This window comes from Melozone crissalis, unplaced genomic scaffold, assembly GCF_028551555.1.
Source record: "Melozone crissalis strain CALT ecotype California unplaced genomic scaffold, PUWL_Pcris_2 ptg000041l_1, whole genome shotgun sequence".
Lineage (NCBI taxonomy): Eukaryota > Metazoa > Chordata > Aves > Passeriformes > Passerellidae > Melozone > Melozone crissalis.
The window spans coordinates 2,833,350-2,853,290 of record NW_026535819.1 but is presented as its reverse complement, the minus strand read 5'-3'; the positions used below and the strand labels follow the sequence as shown (position 1 = coordinate 2,853,290).

Below are 19,941 nucleotides of genomic sequence, written 5' to 3'. Positions count from 1 at the left end.
ACCCACCCAGCCTCGAGCCTCCTGCTGCTCTACAACCTGCTCAGTCAGGAGATGGACACATCCGTCCTTCCTTCCTACCCCTCCGAGTGCTTTCCCTCTCTTCCCTTCTCCATATGTGGGAGATGTTCTCCCTGGTTCTGTTTCTTTACCAGTCAGAAGCTAGTCATCCACAGGGAGGTCACATGCTGTTGCCAGGGAAGCAATAAATTTAGGCAAATAAAAGATAAAGAACACAGCCAGATTATTGTAAGACAAGGGTAATGCTTTGAGCTTCATGGCTCTTCATGGAGCCAGGCACAGAAATCCCACCACCAGTGATGCTATGTAGACCCTTCTGCTTGGCACTGGATGTGTTCTTGCTCCTGCCAAGGATTGTGGGCCCTGCTCAGCTACACTACCTGCAGGGTACCCTTTTACCATGTTTAAATAATCCTGTCAGTAGTTTAAATATGCAAAACACACAGCACAATCTACCAAATCGGGGTTTTTTGAGCATTTGGAACTGCTTCATCCTGGCTGCTGCAGCTTGGGAGGACAGGGATGGGGTCACCTTTGTCTCTACCCCAAAATGGCCATGTTTCAGGGTGATGGGGTGATGCTTGTGTTGCACAGCGGGCAGAGGCTCTCGGGCCTCCTCCATCAGGCAGTTTGTTATGAAAATGTTAACGCACAGGCTGTCGTCATCTGGCAGCACCACCGCCTGCCTTATGAAATAACTCAGCATGACAGCTCTGCTTGCTCGCAGGCAGGCCCATGTCTGGCTTCTAATCTGGCATCAGAAAGCGCTCCCCTTCCTTGAGCTGCAGACTAATACTAAATGTTTCATTTGCATTACTCCAGATAACGCGCTGGAGAGCGTGGGGAGAAGGGGATGGCAGCCAAGCTCCTCCAGGAGCCCACACGTGGAGCGTTGCACCAGCCCCGCCACGCCGGATCTGCTCACTGCGCTTGCCGCCGGCACCGCGGCCCTGCCGGGATTTACATTTCAGATTCCCAACGTCAGCCAGCGTTCACGAGCTCCGTGGACCGGCCCGTGCAACGCCCCAGTGACAGATCACCAGGGACTTTCTTCCCGTGTCATCAGAAGGGAAAAGTCACGAGGATAGCACAGAATCGCTCCGGGCCCAGCGTGTGCTCAGCTGCAAAGGTCTCGGTGACTTCTCAGGCATATGTTGGCTGGCACAGCACTGGAGCAAGGCTCCCTGAGCAGCCCACACGACACAGGCAGAGGGGATTAATCTCATGCTGTGTGGAGATGCTAATACAATAAGGGTTCTTTGTGGCATTAGCTGGAATCATGAGACCAGCTCTGAGATGTCATTGCCTGGCAGCCATAGGGAGTGCCAGCCAGGAGCTCTCTGTAGAGAAGGAGCCTGTCTCCTGCTCCCAACCCTAAAGCTGCTGTGGGATAGGGAAAGTGCAGTGAGCTCTCTTTTTTCTGGTGACAGCTCTTTTGGGAACAGCACGCAATTTCTGTTGGTGAATCCAAGGACAGCTGAGGGAACAATGGTTATTTTAACAGGGCTAACACTTTTCCGTGATTTTTCCAAGAGCTGTAAAGCTGTGGATGCCAAGGGGATGCTCAGAACCACAGGGTCACATCTTACCCCACTGAAGTCTCGGCAGAGATTTGCAGGACTTGCGTTTTGCTATAAAAAGTGTTGCAAAACCAGCCGAGCTCAATGAATGGTTTGTGTTGGTTCCAGCAGACACTTTCATCTCCCACATCAGCTTTGTACCCACAGAGCTTCGGGGCCTGATCCAATCCTAACCCCAGTGCCAGCAAGGAAAGCTCCATCCCGCTCAGCACGTTTGTGCCGCTGGAAAACCAGCATCAAGCACCAGCAGAAAAGGTGGGTGAGAGTCCATGAGGGTCCCCAAAACCCACATGGTGCCCTGAGGGACATAAACTCTTTCAGAGCATGGAGGACGCCAAAGCCTTTCCATGGCGCCACACAGGCAGTGAAAATCCCCCACAGGGCTCCATGAGGGTCCCAAAGGCCCACAGGGCTCCATGAGGGTTTCATGAGGGGACCAAATCCCCCACAGGGTTTCATGAGGTGACAAAACACCCCCAGGGCTCCATGGTGGTCCCAAAACTCCACATGATTCCATGAGGGTCCCAAACTGCTACGAGCAAACCTCCACAGGGCTCCATGGGGAGACCAAACCCCCCACAGAGCTTCACGAGGAGACAAAACACCCCCAGAGCTCTGTGAGGGGACCAAACCCCCCACAGGGCTTCACGAGGAGACAAAACTCCCCCAGAAATCCATGGGGGGAATCTCAAAACTCCTCATGCTTCCATGAGAGTCCCAAACTTCCTCCATGCGGGGACCAAACCCCCACAGTGGTTGGTGAGGGCACCAAACCCCCACAGTGCCTCGTGAGGGAACCAACGGCCCTCCTCCCCTCGCCATGGCCACGGCGATCCCCGCCCAGCAGCCCGAGGAATGCCCGCTCCACAGGGAACGCTCCCCGCTCGCTCGCCCGTCCCGCCCCGCCGGAGGAGCGGCAGGGCGGGCAGGGCCGCCCACATAAGGCGGGCTCAGCGCGGGCTGCCCGGGGAAGAGGCGGCAGCAGTAGCGGCTGGTCCGGGTGGAGCCGTCATGGAGATGGGGTGGCTGCTATGGGGCACGGCCGTGCTGCTGCTGCTCCACGTCCTCATGGAGCTCAGCCCCACCGTCAACTTCGCGCTGCGCATCGGCTTCTACTGCGTGCTGTGCCTGGTGGCCTCGGCGCTGGCGGCCGTAGCCTGCCTGCTGATCAACGGCGGCCGCACCGTCAAGAACATGAGGTGAGAGGGGAACGGGGGCCGGGAACAGCGGTGTCACCGCCCCGCCGCTGCCCGGAGCCCCTGGGGTGGTGGCGGCCTCTGTCACACCGGTGGCAGCGCAGCCCCGGGGGTCCCCTCTAGGCTCAGGGGTGGCTGTCCTGGCCTGTGGCGGAGCTCTCGGCAAGGCATGTTTGGGGATGAAGCGCCTGGAAGGTGGCGGTGGTGGCTTTTCTAGGGAAAGCTGGAAGAGAGCGGTGTTTGTTGAGAGTGGCAGAGCGCTGGAGCAGGCTGTCCAGGGAGTGTGAGGAATCTACCTGTCTGGAGACATTCCAAACACACCTGTGTCACTGGGTGACCCTGCCGTGGCAGATGGAGCCGGTCTCTAGAAGGTTCCTTTTGATCCTGACAGTTGGGTGGTTGTGTTTGGGCTGTTTCCTGCCCCGGCAGCAGAGGCTGGCAGGCTGTGTGCCATGTGCTGCCGGGGCACGGCTCTCCTGCAGCTGTTGTCCGGCCCTGTGTCCCCTGACAGGACACCTGTGACAAGGCCCAAGGGGCTGCTGTCATCCAGCACCCCGTCTCCGTGCCAAGGTACATTCTATGGACAGAGCTGGCACTTCTGCTGGCAGCACAGGACAGCTCATTTCCTGGTTTTGCTCTCCCCTAGGCAGCTTTTTACCTCTGCTGAGCGTGTCGTGTGGATGCAGCGGAAAGGAGAGCCTTAACATCCTTTAGGATCAAAGGTTGGCAGCATCCGAGCAGGTGGAGCTGGACTTTGCTTTGCAGTGTGGCTTTCACATGTAGGACTCAGGGTGGAGGGAGCTGATGTGGTGCCTTGAGGGCTGTGCCCTGCCGGTCCCAGCTGGTGCCATGGCCCCAGGCAGTCTGCTCTGTGATCTCCAGCCTGGCTCTCTCTCCAGCTTTGGTTGCCTTGGCTCACTCAGGAGCAGCTTTCCAGCACTCAGCTAGCTCTGCAGCTGGGAGAATTTATGATGTCAGTGATGGAATCGCTATCCTTTTATTTCCCCCCAAAAATAAACCCTCTAAACTTTATGTAAACTTCAAGGAATTATTTGGGAACAAGAATTTGCATTGGATAACTCCTCCTGTTGAAACCCAGGCTGAATTTTGGCCAGAGCCACCCTTTTCCTGTAACTTAAGCCTGTTGTTTCCTTGTAGTGGCACTAGCTGAAGATTCTGGTGATGTATCCCAGCCCCTGGGAGGTCCATGGCTGAGGTGATGCAGTGAGTTCCTTATTTCTCCAACATCCCAGGCTGTTTATTCCAGCTTGGGAAAGGGGGCTGGAGCAGAGCATGTGCTGGTGGACAGACAGTGATAATGGTGTTGTTGCCTGGCGCAGAACACCCCGTTCTTGCTGTGCTGCTGGCTCCAGTGTCGAGCTGGTGTGACTTGAGAGAGGTTACCCAGGGTGTCTGATAGAGATAGAACTGTTTATCTGGGGTAAAACATCTTGCACGAGCCTCCAATCTGGTAAGCAGATTTCAGTAGTCCTTGAAAACCAGAGTATCCCAAACAAGCCTCTGTGACTGGCTGAGCAGCAGAGCACGTGAATCTGGGGGCTGCTGGCTTTCATACTCACACTGTTAGGGATGCACTGAAAAGTCCCATTCCCTGTCATTTTTGTGCTCCTTGTCTCTGGCAATAAGTGCATTGGTTTTACAGCTCTCTGCAGCTGTGGCTGCACCACGTCTGAGTCGATGATTCTGACATAGAAGTCACTTGTGGGGTTGTGGGGACTCAGATCCATCCTTTAACCCTGTGGGTGACGTGGCCAGCCCAGCAGGTCACCCCTGCTCTTTGCCTGCTCTGAGCTCTGCCCCTTTGCCTCTTTCAGTGGCTCACGCCACATCTTGTGCAAGGAAAGTCTGTCCCCGGGCTGGCAGGAGGAAGCTGGATGGTTGCTCTTGAGTAATGTGTAACCAGCCTCTCCCAGCAGCCAGTGAGCACTGTGACTTCCAGAGCGGTGACCTCTTTTTTGGTTGGCAGTCAGAAGGGAGGAGAAGTGTGATTTAGGTCACCCTGGTGGCCTGGCATCCCCCATGACCTCTCTGGTTCGTGTCACCCTGCCTCGGCTCACCTGTACCCCCATCTCTTCACCTGCACTGCACCCCTGTAACCTTGGAGCGGGCTGTGGAGCTCTGCATTCCTCCCTGTGTCCTTTCCCCGGGTGTGGCTCTTTGCAGCAAGTTGACATGAGGACTGATAACAGTGTCACCTCGGGGCATTGGCCTGGCCTGAACTCCAGTGTCACAGCCAGCTCGGGTGGTCTGCATGGGGGGACACCCCACGGAGATGTGAACCCTGCTGTGGGTAGGAGCAAGCTGGGGGAAGTGCTGTGGCTCAAGAGTTTATGGAGACTTTCAGAGAGCAGATGCTGGGAGCTGCTGCCAAGGATGAGATGCTGTCCAGGTGCTCACCTCCCACCTGAGTGACAAGGATGCCTCTCAGCAGGATGGTGCTGCACAGTTCCCAAGCTGGACTCTGTGGTGGGGACAAAGCTGGCTGTCCCTCACTCTCCTGCTGCAGGAAGGAAAGCTCCGTCCCCTGTCTGCCAGGGAGAAGGTGGCTCTGAGGCAGGACATCCAGGTGCTTGCTGGAGGTCAAGTCAACTTGAATCAGCTCTAGGGAGAGCAGATCCAAGCTGGTGGCTGTTCCTGGGAGCCTTGTTCACGTGCAGGCTCCTCTGCCACCTGTCCTGTAAATGGCTGTTCCCTTGCCCAAAATAGCCCCCGTGTTCTGCCAGCGTCTGCCTGTGTCCTTTGGCCTAGCTGGAGAGTCCCCAAGTGCCCCGGTCAGGGGGTGGCATAGATGGGCCCTGCTCCTGTGGGCTGACAAGGAAATGTGCTCCAGTGCTGGCATGGCTGTTGGAGTGTCCCAGCTGGGAAAAGCTGGGAGCTCTGTCAGACCTGCACATCCACTGGGGAAGGGCAAAAGCTTCAGCGTGGGTTTGCTTGGGGGCGCCCAGCCTCTGCCAAGCCACGTGAGGAGCATCCTGTTTGCTGCCTGCATCCTTGCCTTGTGCCGGGAAGTGTTTCTCACCTTCATTCCCCTCCTTCCTTGGGCACCCCGGCTTTGTTTGTATCACTGAGCCCCATCTCCCAGCACTGCAAGGAGCAGACCTGGCAGAGCCTTCCTTGGGTGTCGGGTGTGCTGGGGAGTGGCAGCTCCTGGGAGAATTGTTTGACAATTTGTGGGGCCCTGCTGCTTGCAGGAGGAAGAGCCTGGTAGCGCCAGGGCAGCCCAGAACCCTGGTACTGAACAGCACTCCTGCAGCACATGGGACCATGCAGGACAGACACCTGGGTGGACCACAGCACAAATAAGACTGGAGGTTCTCTGTCCCAGAGCTCTTCTTGTCTCCTTCCACCCCCACTGGGTATTGCAGGCCTTGGCCTCTCTACTCTGCTGCTGACTGGTTTTTTTTTTTCTTCTGCAGAATCATCAAAGCTGTTGTCAAGACCTTCAAGTATTTATTCGGCTTGAGGTTTGAGGTGAAGGGACTGGAGAACTTCAAGGTGGAGGGCCCTGCTGTCATTTTGTCCAACCATCAGAGCATCCTCGACATGATGGGTGAGGAGCTGGTGGGAGGGAAGAGAACATTTCTCCTGCTCACCTTTGGGAGAAGTCCTGCTTGTACCTCCTGGACAAGCAGCCTTGGTGCAGCTTCCCCATCAGTGCTGGTTGTGGGGAGGGTCTGCTGTCACTCTGAGCAACCCCACACCTCTGCAGCCCCCCAGGTTCTGCTGTCCTTGGGGTGCTGGCCCAGCACACGTGCCAGTGGCCCTGCTGGACTTCCTGGGGCTGGGGAATCAGCTGCTGTCACCTGCAACCACCCTGCCCACTAACTCTGCTGTGTGCCAAGCCTCCTGCTCTCAGAAGCCAGGAGAGAAGCAAGACACCAGCCTGTCCCTGGCGCCCCTGTCCTTGTCCCAGGGGTGACTGCTGGGTCTTGCCCTCTGCCATCCCACTAGGGCTGATGGAGGTCCTGCCCGACAACTGTGTCCAGGTGGGCAAGAAGGAGCTGATGTACATGGGCAGCGCGGGGCTCATCATGTACCTGGGTGGAGTCATCTTCATCAACAGGAAGAGCACCAACAGTGCCAAGATGGTCATGTCAGAGGTGGCCAAGACTATGGTGGCTGAGAATGTGAGTGTCACTGCGGAGCTGGGTGGAGTGGCATGGGGGCATTGTGGCACTCCTGGTGCTCCTGGCTCAGCTTGGCAGAGCTGGCTGGTGGCTCCCACCACTGCAAGTGGATTTCTGGAGCAGAGCATTGTCTCTCCATGTGCAGGTGAAGGTGTGGGTATATCCAGAGGGCACGAGGAACTGCACTGGGGATTTGCTGCCATTCAAGAAAGGAGCATTTCACCTCGCTGTCCAGGCACAGGTAACTGCATGGGAACCCTGAGTGATTTTGCAGTGGCACTGCACACTGATCGTGCAGAGTGTGGTTTGTTTGCTCTCAGATGAGCTGTGTTCCCAGGTAAACCACTGGTGTCAGAAGTGCTGCCCTGCAGCAGCCAAGGGCCTTTTCCATCCCCTCTGGGAATGAGCATGAATGGCTGTAGACAGTGGAGAACTGCCCTGTCCTCTCTCCTGCCTGCCCAGTCCTGGTGTCCCCTCTGGAGGGAGGGCTGTGAGGGACAGGCACACTTGATCCCTATTTTCAGGCTTTCCTGGCAGCATGGCAGGGCAGTGCCAGTGCCCAGGGCTTCCTGGGGGCATGGCTGCAGCCCAGAGCTCGCTCCTGGCAGGGAGCCCAGTGGGTTCTTTCCTGGGGAAGCCCAAAGCTGACGATTCATTTCTCAATCCCCCGGGTCTCAATTGTGTAGTGATGATTCAGGATTGTTAATTCTTGTGCTTTAGAGCAACATCTGGGCTTGCTCTGTGTGAAAATAGCTGCTGCCTCCCTGGCAGCCATATGGCAGTTCTTGATATGTCTTTTCTCTCCGAAATGACAGCATCCATGAGCAGTTAGTGGGGGAGCAGGCCAGAGCTGTCTCAGGAGCAGGGTGTTTGCCTGGGCACAGTGCTGGGGCAGTGTGCCAGACACTGGGATGACTCGAGGCCTCGGGGGAAACTGGTTTCCCCAGGAAAGGTGCTACAGCAGGGATTTTGGGAAAGGGAAGAGATGCCAGCTCTCTGACTGGGTTCCTTTGGCCAAGCCCTGGGTGTAGCCTGTGTTGTACCATCCCCATTCCTGCCTGGGTGATGCAGCCAAGGCAGAGCCTGGCAGCTGCTGGAGGAAAGGATGACATGGAACTGGTTCCTGCCTCTGCTACACCCCCCTGAGTCACCAACTGTAGATCCTGGCTGTGTTACCAGCACTGGAACAACAGCTCTGCCTGCCCTCCTGGCCCTGTGTCTGTGTGAAGCTTCCCTGGGAGCAATTGATAACAACTGGTGACTCCTTTTCCTAGAAACTGAGAGCAGAGCAGCCACCCTGCCCCAGACACGTGCCTGTACAGCAGGCAGGGCCTGTCACAACAGGCAGCCTACAGTGTTTGATTGCAGGACAGAAAATACCTGGGGTTTGGAGCCTCACTTGGGTTGAGGAGCCCTAAAAGCCAGCTCTGAGCTGAGGCTGGGGTGGAACTTGGCCCTGGTTCCTTGAGTATCCCTGTGCCTCAAGTCTTTGGGGAGTGCTTTTGATTCCATTTGACTGCTGATTATTCTACCCTTTGGCAGTGGGTGTTGTTGGTGGGGCTGCGTGTGCCCTGTGTGTCTGAGAGCCAGGCCAGGTCAGCTCTGCAGCGTGGCATTTGCTGTCTGTCTCTGGCTTGCCCTGAGCTGCTGAAGTGCCACTAACTCCTCTTTTCCTTCCCTTCCCCAAGGTCCCAGTGATCCCTGTGGTGTATTCCTCCTTCACCAGCTTCTATAACCCAAAGACAAAACTGTTTACATCAGGTAACAAACAGTCACTTGGAGACAGGGTTGCTGTTGTCCTGTGTGGAGATCTGGCTCACAGGGGTGTGGGAGGGAAGCAGAGCTGGGGTGAACAGGAGGAGCCCTGCTGGGAGATGTTTGGAGGCAGTTCAAAGCACTTGGCACCAGAGCCTGGGCTGGGTTAACTCAGGAAGGGCTGTAATTAAAATACACTGGGGGATGTTTTCATTAAAAATTGGGTGCCACCTCCTGCTCTGGGCAGGCTCTGGCTGGGATGGCAGTTTGGGGCACAGGGGGGTTATTCTGGGTGGCACAGCTGTTGGAGCTGGGATCTAACTCTGCCTGTGCTCCAGGGGTGGATGCCTGGAGCCCTGGGAGGGGTTGAGGGCTGTGCTGGGGCTGTCCAGGGTGGGGAACAGGGCACAGAACAGAGCTTCTGTGGTGTGTGGATTTCTCACAGGCTCCTCTCTTGTCCCCAGGCAAAATCAAGGTCGAGGTTCTGCCTCCAATAGAGACCAAAGGGCTGACGTCAGACGATGTCACCGAGCTCTCTGACAGATGCTTCAGCACCATGAGGGAGACCCTCTTCAGGCTGTCAGGCCACCCAGGCCAGGCAAAGGACTCATCCTAGAGCCTTCTCCAGTGGTGTCACCGTGTGGTGGTGGCTGAAGGGACCTACCTGTCTGTTCTTGCCAAATACTGAAAGATCTTCTCCTCCTCTGCAGTGATTTCTAACTCTTGGGAGCACCACAGACTGGCACACACAGGGTGTCAAGCCAGCACTAAGGTTCCCCTCTGAGTGGATTTCTCTTATGGGTTCATTTTCTCACTTTGCAATATCTCCTTTTTTCTGAATTTCTCAGGCATCAAACTTGTGCTACCAAAGGGCTCAATGACTAGAGAGGTGAGTTCCCCCAGCTCTTGCAGCTAGCTTGGGGTGACAGCAAAAAAACCTGCCTGGAGCCTGAGCTCTGCCTCGTGTGACTGTCCCTGCAGCTGTGTTCCTGCAGGCTCAGCTCCTGAGGTGGCCCTGTGATGTCCCAGGTGGAACCCACCATGCAGCAGTTTGTATCAGCACAACCTTGATGCTCAAACAGGGCTGAGAACTGGGGTGAAAATCCAGATTTTGGCTTTTCAGCAGTGCTAGGAGTGTGGTGTCCTGCCTGGACAGCCCAGAGCACTCCCACTCACCAGTGGGACACACAGGCCTGTCCCCTTGAGGTGCCCTTGTGTCACAGCAGCATCACGTTGGGAAACTGCTGCCAGCTCCCCGCCGTGGCGGTGGCTCAGCCTGGTCGCATCCCTGCAATGCCCCTTCTGGAGGCAAAGGGCTCTGTCGCGCTCGGTTTGTCACTTGTCATGGTCAGCGCTGGCCGAAAGATGGTGCCTGTCCCGCGTCTCTGCTGCTCTGCGGGGCGGAGCTGCTCAAACCCCTGCAGAGCCACAGGGTGGGTGAGCTGCAGCTGGAACGCGGCTGGGAAGGCTTCAGCTCCCCCTTTGGGGGATATAAACCGCTTTTCCAGCCGGATAAAACGGGTTCCCCTGTGCCTTGGGGTGATGGACCAACAGAGCTCCTGCATCCCTCACCGGGAGCTGTGGGATGTTGGGGGCTGGCTCAGGTCCGTGGTTCTTTAGCTTTAGCTCTCCTGGGAGCTTGGGGTAAACCAGCTGGGGCTACTCAGGTAAGCAGCACACCCAGCTCCTGCAGTTGTGTTTGTGTGGCCTCAGCTGGGAAAGGCAGGGAGCTCCATGGAAGGAGCCCCGGGGCCCAGCTGGTGCTGCCAGGGCCTTCATTGGAGGGGCCTTAGTACAGACTCAGGGGATGGGAAGGGTCGGGGTGGGAGGATGGGAACCAAACCAGCACTTTGTGAGAGTGGCAGATAAAGGGCTGTCATGGAGGGTTAAACCCAGGAGGGCCCTCGGAGGGCTCCTGGGGAGGGGAACCATGTCTGACTCCTCCTGGGAGGAGGGAGCAGTGCCTCTATGTGCAGTTGTCTGCTGTTCACTTTTAATTGGGCTGAGAATGTTATCTGCTTTACAAAAAATGAACCAAAAAAAAAAAAAAAAAAAGGAAATTACACCTTTGGTTATTTAAATAAAGGAGCCTCCTTGTCTTGTGTGGGGGCTGAGGGAGGAGGATGTGGGGTGCTGAGCCCTGAGCTCTTGCAGGGGCTGGGTTTGGTGATGGAGGGGCAGGGGGAGTCCTTGTCCCCACCCTGTGCCCCCAAGACAGGAGGGCTGTGCTTCACCCAGCCTCACTGCTGAGGCACCATCCACCTCCAGAGCAGAATGGGAGCTGCAGGGATGGGCACCCACTCCTGTACCCAGCTCTGCAGAGACCAGGTGCTCCTGTCCCTGCTGTGACACCTGGCTTGGAGCTGCAGGGACTTGTCCCCACCTTCTCCCTGTGACAGCAAGCCCAGGGAGCGTGAGCTGGGCCAGGTGTGTGTTGCACAGCCAGCCCTGTGCCTGCTGCTCCCTGGGAGCTGTTACCCCAGGATAGCGCTGAGGGGCAGCTGAACACCCCCAGGTGACACACAGGCAGTCTGGCACAGGCAGGCACTCATGGCACGAGGTGTAAGGCATTTATTTGCTGCCTCTCCAGCAGGGAGAGGGCTCAGAGTCCAGTTTGGAAGGAACTGTGTGGCCTCTGCTGAGGTGAGCTGGAAGAGAGAATGATGAAGATGCTGATGGGAGCCCAGCCTTCTTCTGCCTTCTCCTGCCGCCCTGTACCTTCCTGTGATGGTGTGCCTTCATCCCCAGCCTGGGGCTGGAGAGGGAGAGAAGAGCTGTGGGTGGACGCAGCTTGCTCCAGGTCCCCAGGCACTCTGCTAGAGTTCATTCTTGCAGGAACCTGGGAAGATTGGAAAAAAAAAAATAAATTCAGCCAGATAAATTCAGTCATTAGCCTGGCAGAATGAGACTGAGCTGAACCTCTGGGAATGTCACCCACACTTGCTGCTTTCCTTTTGGCAAACAGCCCCAGGCTGGCTTCATCCCCCCACACCCATGAGTGTCACTGTCACCTCCCTGGCATGTCACAGTCCTTGCCTGGGCCCTGTGCACAATGTCCCCAAATCCAGTGGCAGTAACAGCCTGTGCTGGATCAGGGGCCAAAATCATTATGGTTTACAGAGCTCTGACCTGGTGCCTCTGCTGGTGGTTTAAAGACGAGAAAATGGGGTTTTGGTCATTGCACACATCCCCACTGAGCAGTAAATTGGGGAGTGCAGTTGTAGGGTTGCATTCAGCTGGGAAATGTTCCACCAGGCACAGAACAGGGATGGCTGAGTGACTCCATGGGATGCCCTGTGAGCCCCAGAGCTCGCTGGGGTACGACAGGACAGCTTTGTGTCCTACAGGGACCATGAAAAGAGACAAAAACAGGTTTTGCTTGCTGAGACAGACTTGGCAGAAATTAATTTCAGGACTTTGGAGTCATCCCTTGGAATGAATCCATGTTACCTTGTGATACTGCTCACATTCCTCGGTGCTGTCACTAATAATATGTGCAGGGCACTACTAGAAAACCCAGCCTGCTGGAACACTCAGTGGTTCTGGTAATTACCCCTTTCTGAGATGGTTTTTAAGTGTCTATTTGCAGCCACTTTGTCTTCAGACAAGTTCTTTGAATTCTTTTCCTCTCTCAGCCATTACTGCAAGCACTGAACTGGGACTGAATATGCCCTGAACCAGTTTCTCCTGAGTCTTTCCAAGACTCAGCAAGCTGCTGTTGCACACCCCAGCCGTGCCTAGTTTCTGGAATTATTTAATGGGAAAATGAGCTGCAAAGAGCCGCCTATCAAAAGAAAAGATAAGAAAATAAGTGTTCTGCTTGGAGTCCAGGTGAGCACCACAGGGACCCGAGGGGATGCTGTCCTTCTGCATGGTGGGGACACCAGGCAGGATCCCCACCTGCAGCCATTTCACACATGACAGCTCTCACTGGGGTCCTTTCCTCAGTTTGCTACCTCAGAGACCCTCTCTGGTGCCCTTACTGCTCTGTAAACTTCCAAAAGAAATGCCTAAAACTTCCCAGGCTCATAAATCTGCCAACTTCTGCACGCTCCCTAAACTTCCCTGATTGACTTTTTGGGCTGGTAATTTCCCAAGAATTGGGGGATCTTTCCTAAGGACTGAGTTACCAGAAAGGGACAGGAGTTGTGAGGTGCTGCCTGCCCAGTGCCTCTCTCAGCCCCACAGCCACGTTTCCATGTGCCAATCCTACAACTTCTGGCTGCTACGTGGGCAGTCAGATGGTGCAGCCATAGAAACAGCTTTGAAATGAAGCTAATGGGCTGTTTGTGTTCATCCTTTATTAATTACAGGCTGCTGAGCTTGAGGCAGATCCAGATTAACAGTGGCATATGTGTTACTGATCTCGCTGGCCCGCATGGCTGCAGGGACATCCTCCCCCACTGATTTTCCAGGCACTTACAGGTCTCCAGCCTCTCCTCCAGGAAGGAGATCTGCTCGCTCAGGGAGTCAATCCTGTCCAGCTGCTGCAGGGAGTGTGACAGGCGGCTGATGGGGTCTGCACCCACATCCTCAGGCGGCATCAGGTTGTGGAAAGGGGCCAGCACCAGCTGGAGCTTCTGCAGGGAGAAGGGGAGCTGTGAGTGCATCCCCCCGGCCAGCAGGACCACCCGGGGGATGCAGCACCCACCAGGGAGGGCTCAAGGGGCTGTGCTTGTGTTCAAAGGGCTGGAAAAGCCGTGGCGTGGGTGGCTGCAGGGAACACAGCTGGGATCGCTGCTGGGATGGTAAACACAGAGCCAGGGAGGAGGGAAATCCTGGCTGCAAACAGCCCCGGGTGGGAGCAGGGCACGGGGATGTGCTGCCACTCACCTGCTCCAGAGCTTCCACTCTGCTCCGCAGGTCCTTCATTTCTTCCTTCATTTCACTGGAGGCACCTGAAAAAGTGACCCAGGGGATGTCAGTGAGTTAAAGCCCGCTGCTGAGTGAGGTGGAAGCTGCTGGGGAGGAAGACACGGCTGCAGGGCTCTGGCCAAGCCCTGCTTTCCTGCTTTCCACCCCCAGAGCGTCAGCTGGACCTGCTGGCATCTGGTCCAGCTGCTCCTGCTGCTGCAGCACCTGCAACAAAGCGGGGAGGGTTTCAGGCACTGGGGCGATGCTCTAAGGACAAGAGATCTGCTGGATCCTGGCCTTTTGTGCCCGTGCTGCCACAAAACACCCAGCTGTGCCCTGTGCTCGGTGGGCACAGGGGGTTGTCCCTGTCAGGGCCCTGCACAGGGGCAGAGGCAGGTGGGGCACGTGCAGGCTGTCCCAGGTGTTTGCTGTGTGATGCCCGTGCTGGCCACAGCGCATTATTACTCACGGTACGAGTTTGAAGTGTCACAGCGCGTACCAAAAGTAATAATGGGCCGTCACCAGCGCCGCTCCTCGTGGCTCCAGAGCTGCCCTGCAGGAACCAGAATGATGAGGGAGAGAGCAGACACATCCCAGACAGCTCCAGCCACAGCCAGGCCCTGCCACCCTCACACGGATGGATTTGTGCTCAGGGGAAGCTGTTTGGGTGGGAGAAGCACTCCTGGCTCCGAGAGAATAAAGCTGAGGGGCTCTGGCTGTTGTCCCCTCTCCCATCTCCTGCAATGCTGAGTGTTCCCTCAGCTCCCACTGGGGCCCAATGTGGGGACAGGATACCTGCGTGGCTGGAGGTGTCTGTCCCAGGAGCTGGCACCAGGGGCTGGCAGCCCTTGGCATCGGCAGCCAGGCTGAAGCCGTCCAGGCAGGCGCAGTGGAAGCTCCCGGCTGTGTTGATGCAGAGCTGGCTGCACCTGTGGCTCTGGCTGGCACATTCATCCACGTCTGGAACACAGGAACAGCTCAGTGAGGAGGGGACAGGGTGAGGGGCACAGGGGGGCTGCAATGGAACCCAGAGAGTGCCCCCAGAGTGAGCTGGTGTTTGTGCTAGGCACAGCTCTGGGTGTCTGAGCGCCTGGGACAGCCCTGAATAAACCTGGGCTAAGCTGGAGGGGGTCTGGCCTCCTCCCCTCCTCCTGCTCCCCCCACAATACCACCACAAGGAGATGCGGTCAGAAATGTCCCAGCTCTGGCCAGGCAGTGCTTGCTCTCATCCCGGATTTACGGCCAGGGTTTTGGTTCCCGCCAGCTGTGGCGAGGAGCTATCAGCCTTTCAAGTGTGTACAGAACCCAGTAACCTCTCCTCACACGGGGGAGTTATTAAAGCTGTTCCCACAAAGCAGAAAGAGCTGAAGCTCTTCCCACGCCTGGGCAAATCTGTTTTAGGCAGTGGGAAAATCCTTTCCCTCGGAGCTGGAGCTGTCAGCGATGGGCTCAGCCCTGCCCGGCCCAGCATGGGTCAATGCCACACGCTCCTCCTCTGCCTTACAGGAGGCTGGAGAGCTGGGAAAAGCTGGGAAATGCCGTGGCAGGGGTTTGCAGCACTGGTGTGCAGCACACTGCCTGATTTCTCCATGCTGTGAGGAGCACTGGGGCTGTTCCTGTGCCTGGACACCACCAGGCTTCCCCTCCACCCCCAGATATTTTTGGTGCATGGATTTTTAGTCTCTGCAGTAAAAGGGCATTTTAGTTTACAGCAAGAGTTTACAAAGCCTGGGAGGGATGATCACAAACACACAATCCCAGGCTGGCCCCACAAGGGCTCTGTGCTGCAGAGAGGCTCTGCTTGCTCTGACCCAGCACAGAGCAGCAGGCACAGAAAATGGGGCTGCACAGGAGGGAGCACTGAGGGAGCCAAAGGGAGCCACACTTCCCATCCTTCCCTGGAGCAAGTGTCATGTGTGTGCAGAGGGACAGAACCAGACATGGCCCAAGGTCTGATAAGGGATAAGGTCTGACACGGTCCCTGTCCCCCCTGAGGGGTTGGTGTGGGGCAGAGGACACCCAGAGCCCCATGGCAGCTCTCCCAGCAGCAGGGCAGGTGTGACACAGGGGCAGGGACAGGGGGACATGGCCAGTACCTGTCTGGCAGGCTCTCCCCGTCCAGCCAGGGGGGCAGGAGCATCTCCCAGGGAAGGCACAGCTCCCTCCGTTCTGGCACGGCTCCCAGCACACAGCTGTGACAGGAACACAGCACAGCATCACCCAGCTGCTCCCCTGCTCCCTCCCTGCTCCCGGGGCTGTGCACACCCCAAAACAGCAGCACACAGCTGGGCTGAGCTGCCCAGAGGGAACAGGGCTCAGGGTGGGTGGGAGGAAGAGGAGCTGAGAAGAAGCTGAAGGCCCTGCAGGCAGCAAAATGGGAAGGAGGAGGGCAGCAGGCAGCAGCAGCACCTGGTGCCATATTCTGAGCCCATTGGGGACAGCCTGGCTGCTGTGGTTTGTATTTGTTGCCTCCTGACAGCGTTTCTCATCCATTTCTGCTGATTTAGATGGGAAGGAATTGTTTTATTGATCCTCTGGTAACTCTAAAGGTAATAAGTGATCCCAAAGGAAAAAGGCCCAAGAGGCAGCAGAGAAAAGCTGGGCATTAATCAGATACTGAACCACATTTGGCTGTGATGCTGAAAATTTAATTCAGGGAGAATCCACTGACAGGCAGAGGGTTGGTAAATGAGAGATGTGGTCCTGGGGCTCCCTCCAGGGACACGAGGGCTCTGGGGACAGGCAGTGGCACCGGGGTGACCCAGAAGCTCCTTACCTCTGTTACAGCCCAGCGTGTGCCCGTTTGCTCTGCTCCATCCAGGACAGCACGAGGCCATGGGCTGGGGCAGCTGCCTGAACCTCTGCCTGTAGGCAACCCTGTAGATGGTCCTGCAAGGCAAGGCTGGGCTGAGCAGGGTGCCCCAAACCCCTGCCCTGCTCCCAGATCTGGGATCCCTATTCCAGTGGGGGGAACTGTCTCAGGCATCTTTCATGAAAAATCTTTTCTTCAGGATTTTTCTTCTTAAGAAGCTGAGAGGCTTCAAGAACAAAATGTAAACAATGGTTATCTGCTGCTGTGGAATGCAACAGGTGGATCTGTGATTAGCCCATGTTGATTGTTTTTAATTAATGGTCAATCACAGTGAGCTGGCTCAGACTGTCTGAGGCAGAAGCTTTGTTATAATTCTTTCTTTCCTATTGTATTCCTAGCCAGCCTTCTGATGAAATCCTTTCTTCTATCCTTTTAGTATAGTTTTAATGTAACATATATAATAAAATAATAAATCAAGCCTTCTGAAACATAAAATCAAATCCTCATCTCATCCCTCAACCTGAGACCCCTGTGAGCACGGTCACACGGGACAGAACCCCCACGCCTGTGGGGGACAGAATCCCCAGAATCCCCACGCTTGTAGGGGGACAGAATCCCCAGAATCCCCACACCTGTGGGGGACAGAATCCCCAGCATCCCCATGCTTGTAGGGGGACAGAATCCCCAGCATCCCCACTCCCGTGGGTGCAGCAGGGTCTGTGCTGCCCCTGGCACAGGAGGGCTCACCTGTAGGTGCTGCAGAGCCTCTGGCCCGGGCAGGTGGTGAGGTAGGGCTGGTACACGGGCTGCACGTGGGACTCGGCGCGGGCGCTCGGTGTCGCCGTGGCTGAGCACACCCTGCGCCTGGGCACACAGAGCTGGGTCAGTCCCACACCCTGACACGGCCTCAGCTCCCCTCCCTGCACTGGGGTGCCCCACTGACCTGGGAAGCCACTTCAAGCTGTTTGGGGTCAGTGACACAATTCTGGAGCGGCGCGGGCGCTTCCTCCCCCGTCCCAAGGGACCCAGATTTAGGGATGATTTACTCATTACATCCATTGTCTCCCTTCCCCTAAAATCACTCACTTTCTGGGCGGATTTTTCCTTTCTGAGACATTCCTGAAACGGATGCCGCTGTGGTCACCGAGAAATTAATGATTTCACAGGAAGGGTCAGGCTCACCGCAAAAAAAAATTAGAGGTTGGACAAAAGGCACTCCCCAGCTTTCCTAAGATAAGTGTTATCCAGGCAAAAACTTTCCCAAGGTTGACAGCCAAAGTGGTCTTGGTTAAACATCCTTTTTTTCAACAATTTCCAGCCCAAGCAGGTCAGTCCCACTGAGGAACCCATCTCCTTGTCTCAGCCTCCCAGTTCAATTAGAAACTAAAATAAAGAGCCTGGGAATTAGCATGGACATCAGATGGTTTCCATTAACTCCAGAAAACTCCTCTCAGCCTCATGATTAATGTTATAGAAGATGCAATTTTTAAATGGCAATTGTTTGCTTTGTGAAATCCAGAACAAAGTTTTAGCTGCAGCCTGTGCGTGTGAGAGAGGAATTCAGCTGCGGTTTCAGTCCTGGGCAGAATGTGAAAGGTTTGACACTGGAGGAGCATTTCAGTGTAAAAACAAACTTTGTAGAAAATGTGAGCTGTGTCTGGGGGAGGGTTTGGAGCTCCAGCTTCTCTCGGTTCAGGAAGAAACTGGGGCAGTGAGCTCTGGGCTCCCTCAGAGCAGCAGGAGCCGAGCTGTGCCTGCCCTGGCTGTGCTGGGAGCTCTCCCAGACCCATTTCCCACAAAGGGAAGGGGAATTGCTGCAGCTACCCCTGCTGGGGAGCACAAAACCCAGCCTGGGGTTTCCACACCTGTGCCTGGGTGTCCATCAGACAGGGAGCTGCATCCTCCTCTGATGGGAGCTGCATCCTCCAGTGACAGCTTGTTCACAGGGCTTGACTGATGTGCTAGCAGGATTTCACACATATTTTCATGAAGGATGTGCTTGAAAGAGAAGGTAATCATTCCTGAACAGCTCAGGGCCTGATGAGCCTTTGACTCTCCTGGACAAAAAGCCCAGAGCGTCTTTGTGTCCCTGCCTGGAGTTACACAGAGCTGGGACATTTCCTCTGAGAGATGTTTTAGCTCCAGTGAGAAAGCAAACAACCCGCAACGGGCTGCTGAGGCATGGGAGAGCTTTTTCCACCTCCTCACCAGCCCAGAGAGGACACAGGGCTGTTCCCACCAGAGAGGGCCTGGATGGAGAACACACCTGAGAGCTGCAAACAAAACAAAACCTTACCCTGCTGGGGCAAAGCCCTCCGTGCTGGCGGTGCTGAGGATGAGGAGGAGTCCCCAGAGGAGGCAGCTGAGGCTCCTCATGTCCCGTCGCTCCTGCAGCACTGGGTCCTGCTGTTCCCTGGGATGTGCTGGCTCCTTCCTACTGCATGGCTGGTCCTTCAGTGGGGATCCCTGCGGGCAGGAGGGCACCGCTGTCAGTGGCAGGGCATTGCAGGAGAAAATTCTTCACTGGCAGAGAGATTGGGCGCTGGGATGGGCTGCCCAGGGGGACAGCGGAGTCACCGTCCCTGGATGTGTTTATAAAAAGAGTGGATGTGGAAACACTGCCATGGTGTGGTTGATAAGGAGGTGTTAGGTGAAAGGGCTTCATCTCAAAGGTCTTTTCCAGCCTAGGTCGTTTTATGAGGTGACACCCAACAGAGCCATGGGGACCAACCCAGGCAGGGTGGGAGCTGCTCCAGGCACAAACCCACCCTGCCCTGCTCATCCCATCACTGTGCACAGCATTAATTCAGGAATTACCCTTGATTTACCCCGGGGGATGCCTGGAGATGCTCTCATGGCACCAGGGGCTGCCCAGCTGTGTGTTAGGGGCAGGGAGGGGATGTGTTTTGCCTCCAACTCGCTGCCAGTTCCAGGCAGTGAGGGTAAAACAATGGCCTGTCATTTCTTAATGCACACAGCATTGTAAAGCTGTGCTTTCCCACCACATAAAACACTGAAATCTGATCTTCTTCTCTTTAAAACACAAATTCGTGACAGAGAAAAGTGCTGTAAGGGCCATATGTACCATCTGCAGAGTGAGCTCTGAGCACAAACCCAGAGGTTTTGATTTTCTAGCACAGGACAAATACAAAACAAGGCTGAAGAGGGTCAGTAACTATATCCTATTGAAACAATATCTCATTTAAACAAAGCACTTGGCCTCCGGAGGGCAGCAGCTGAAGGAGGAAGAAATAAAGAAACCCACCTTAAATATGCACCAATTAAAGAAAGAATCTTCTGATTAAATTTTCTGAAAGGAGAGACTACACAACAAGAAACCTCCTTCTGAGACTGCAGATTTGGTGAGCTGCAAGTCAACTTTCTAAAATCCCCACACGCTGTGGGGCAGGATTGGACTGGAAAATTGCAGTTTGATCCCCAAGCTCCACTGGGAAATCCCAACTCTGAGACAGGATTTTACAAATAACCATGGCAAATCTGCAGACATGCAGGTCCCCAAGCCCTTCTCCAAGGATTGCCCTTTTTCCTTGGTGCAAGAGAAGAATCTGAGCAGGGAG

General features: G+C 55.6%; 2 protein-coding genes across 2 annotated transcripts; one reads left to right on the top strand and one right to left on the bottom strand.

The window, feature by feature from the left end:
• Positions 1-2,602: 2,602 nt before the first annotated feature.
• AGPAT2 (1-acylglycerol-3-phosphate O-acyltransferase 2) lies at positions 2,603-10,095 on the top strand. Its single transcript, XM_054284336.1, has 6 exons — positions 2,603-2,797; positions 6,232-6,365; positions 6,767-6,942; positions 7,088-7,183; positions 8,631-8,703; positions 9,162-10,095. Exons 1-6 carry the CDS (start codon positions 2,610-2,612, stop codon positions 9,311-9,313), a joined length of 819 nt encoding a protein of 272 aa, XP_054140311.1. The 5' UTR covers positions 2,603-2,609; the 3' UTR covers positions 9,314-10,095.
• Positions 10,096-11,382: 1,287 nt separating this feature from the next.
• On the bottom strand, positions 11,383-18,774 carry EGFL7 (EGF like domain multiple 7). Its single transcript, XM_054284229.1, has 8 exons — positions 18,660-18,774; positions 17,111-17,227; positions 16,328-16,440; positions 15,648-15,743; positions 14,347-14,511; positions 13,531-13,595; positions 13,121-13,277; positions 11,383-11,536 (listed from the first exon to the last, which is right to left on the bottom strand). Exons 1-8 carry the CDS (start codon positions 18,737-18,739, stop codon positions 11,514-11,516), a joined length of 816 nt encoding a protein of 271 aa, XP_054140204.1. The 5' UTR covers positions 18,740-18,774; the 3' UTR covers positions 11,383-11,513.
• Positions 18,775-19,941: the final 1,167 nt, after the last annotated feature.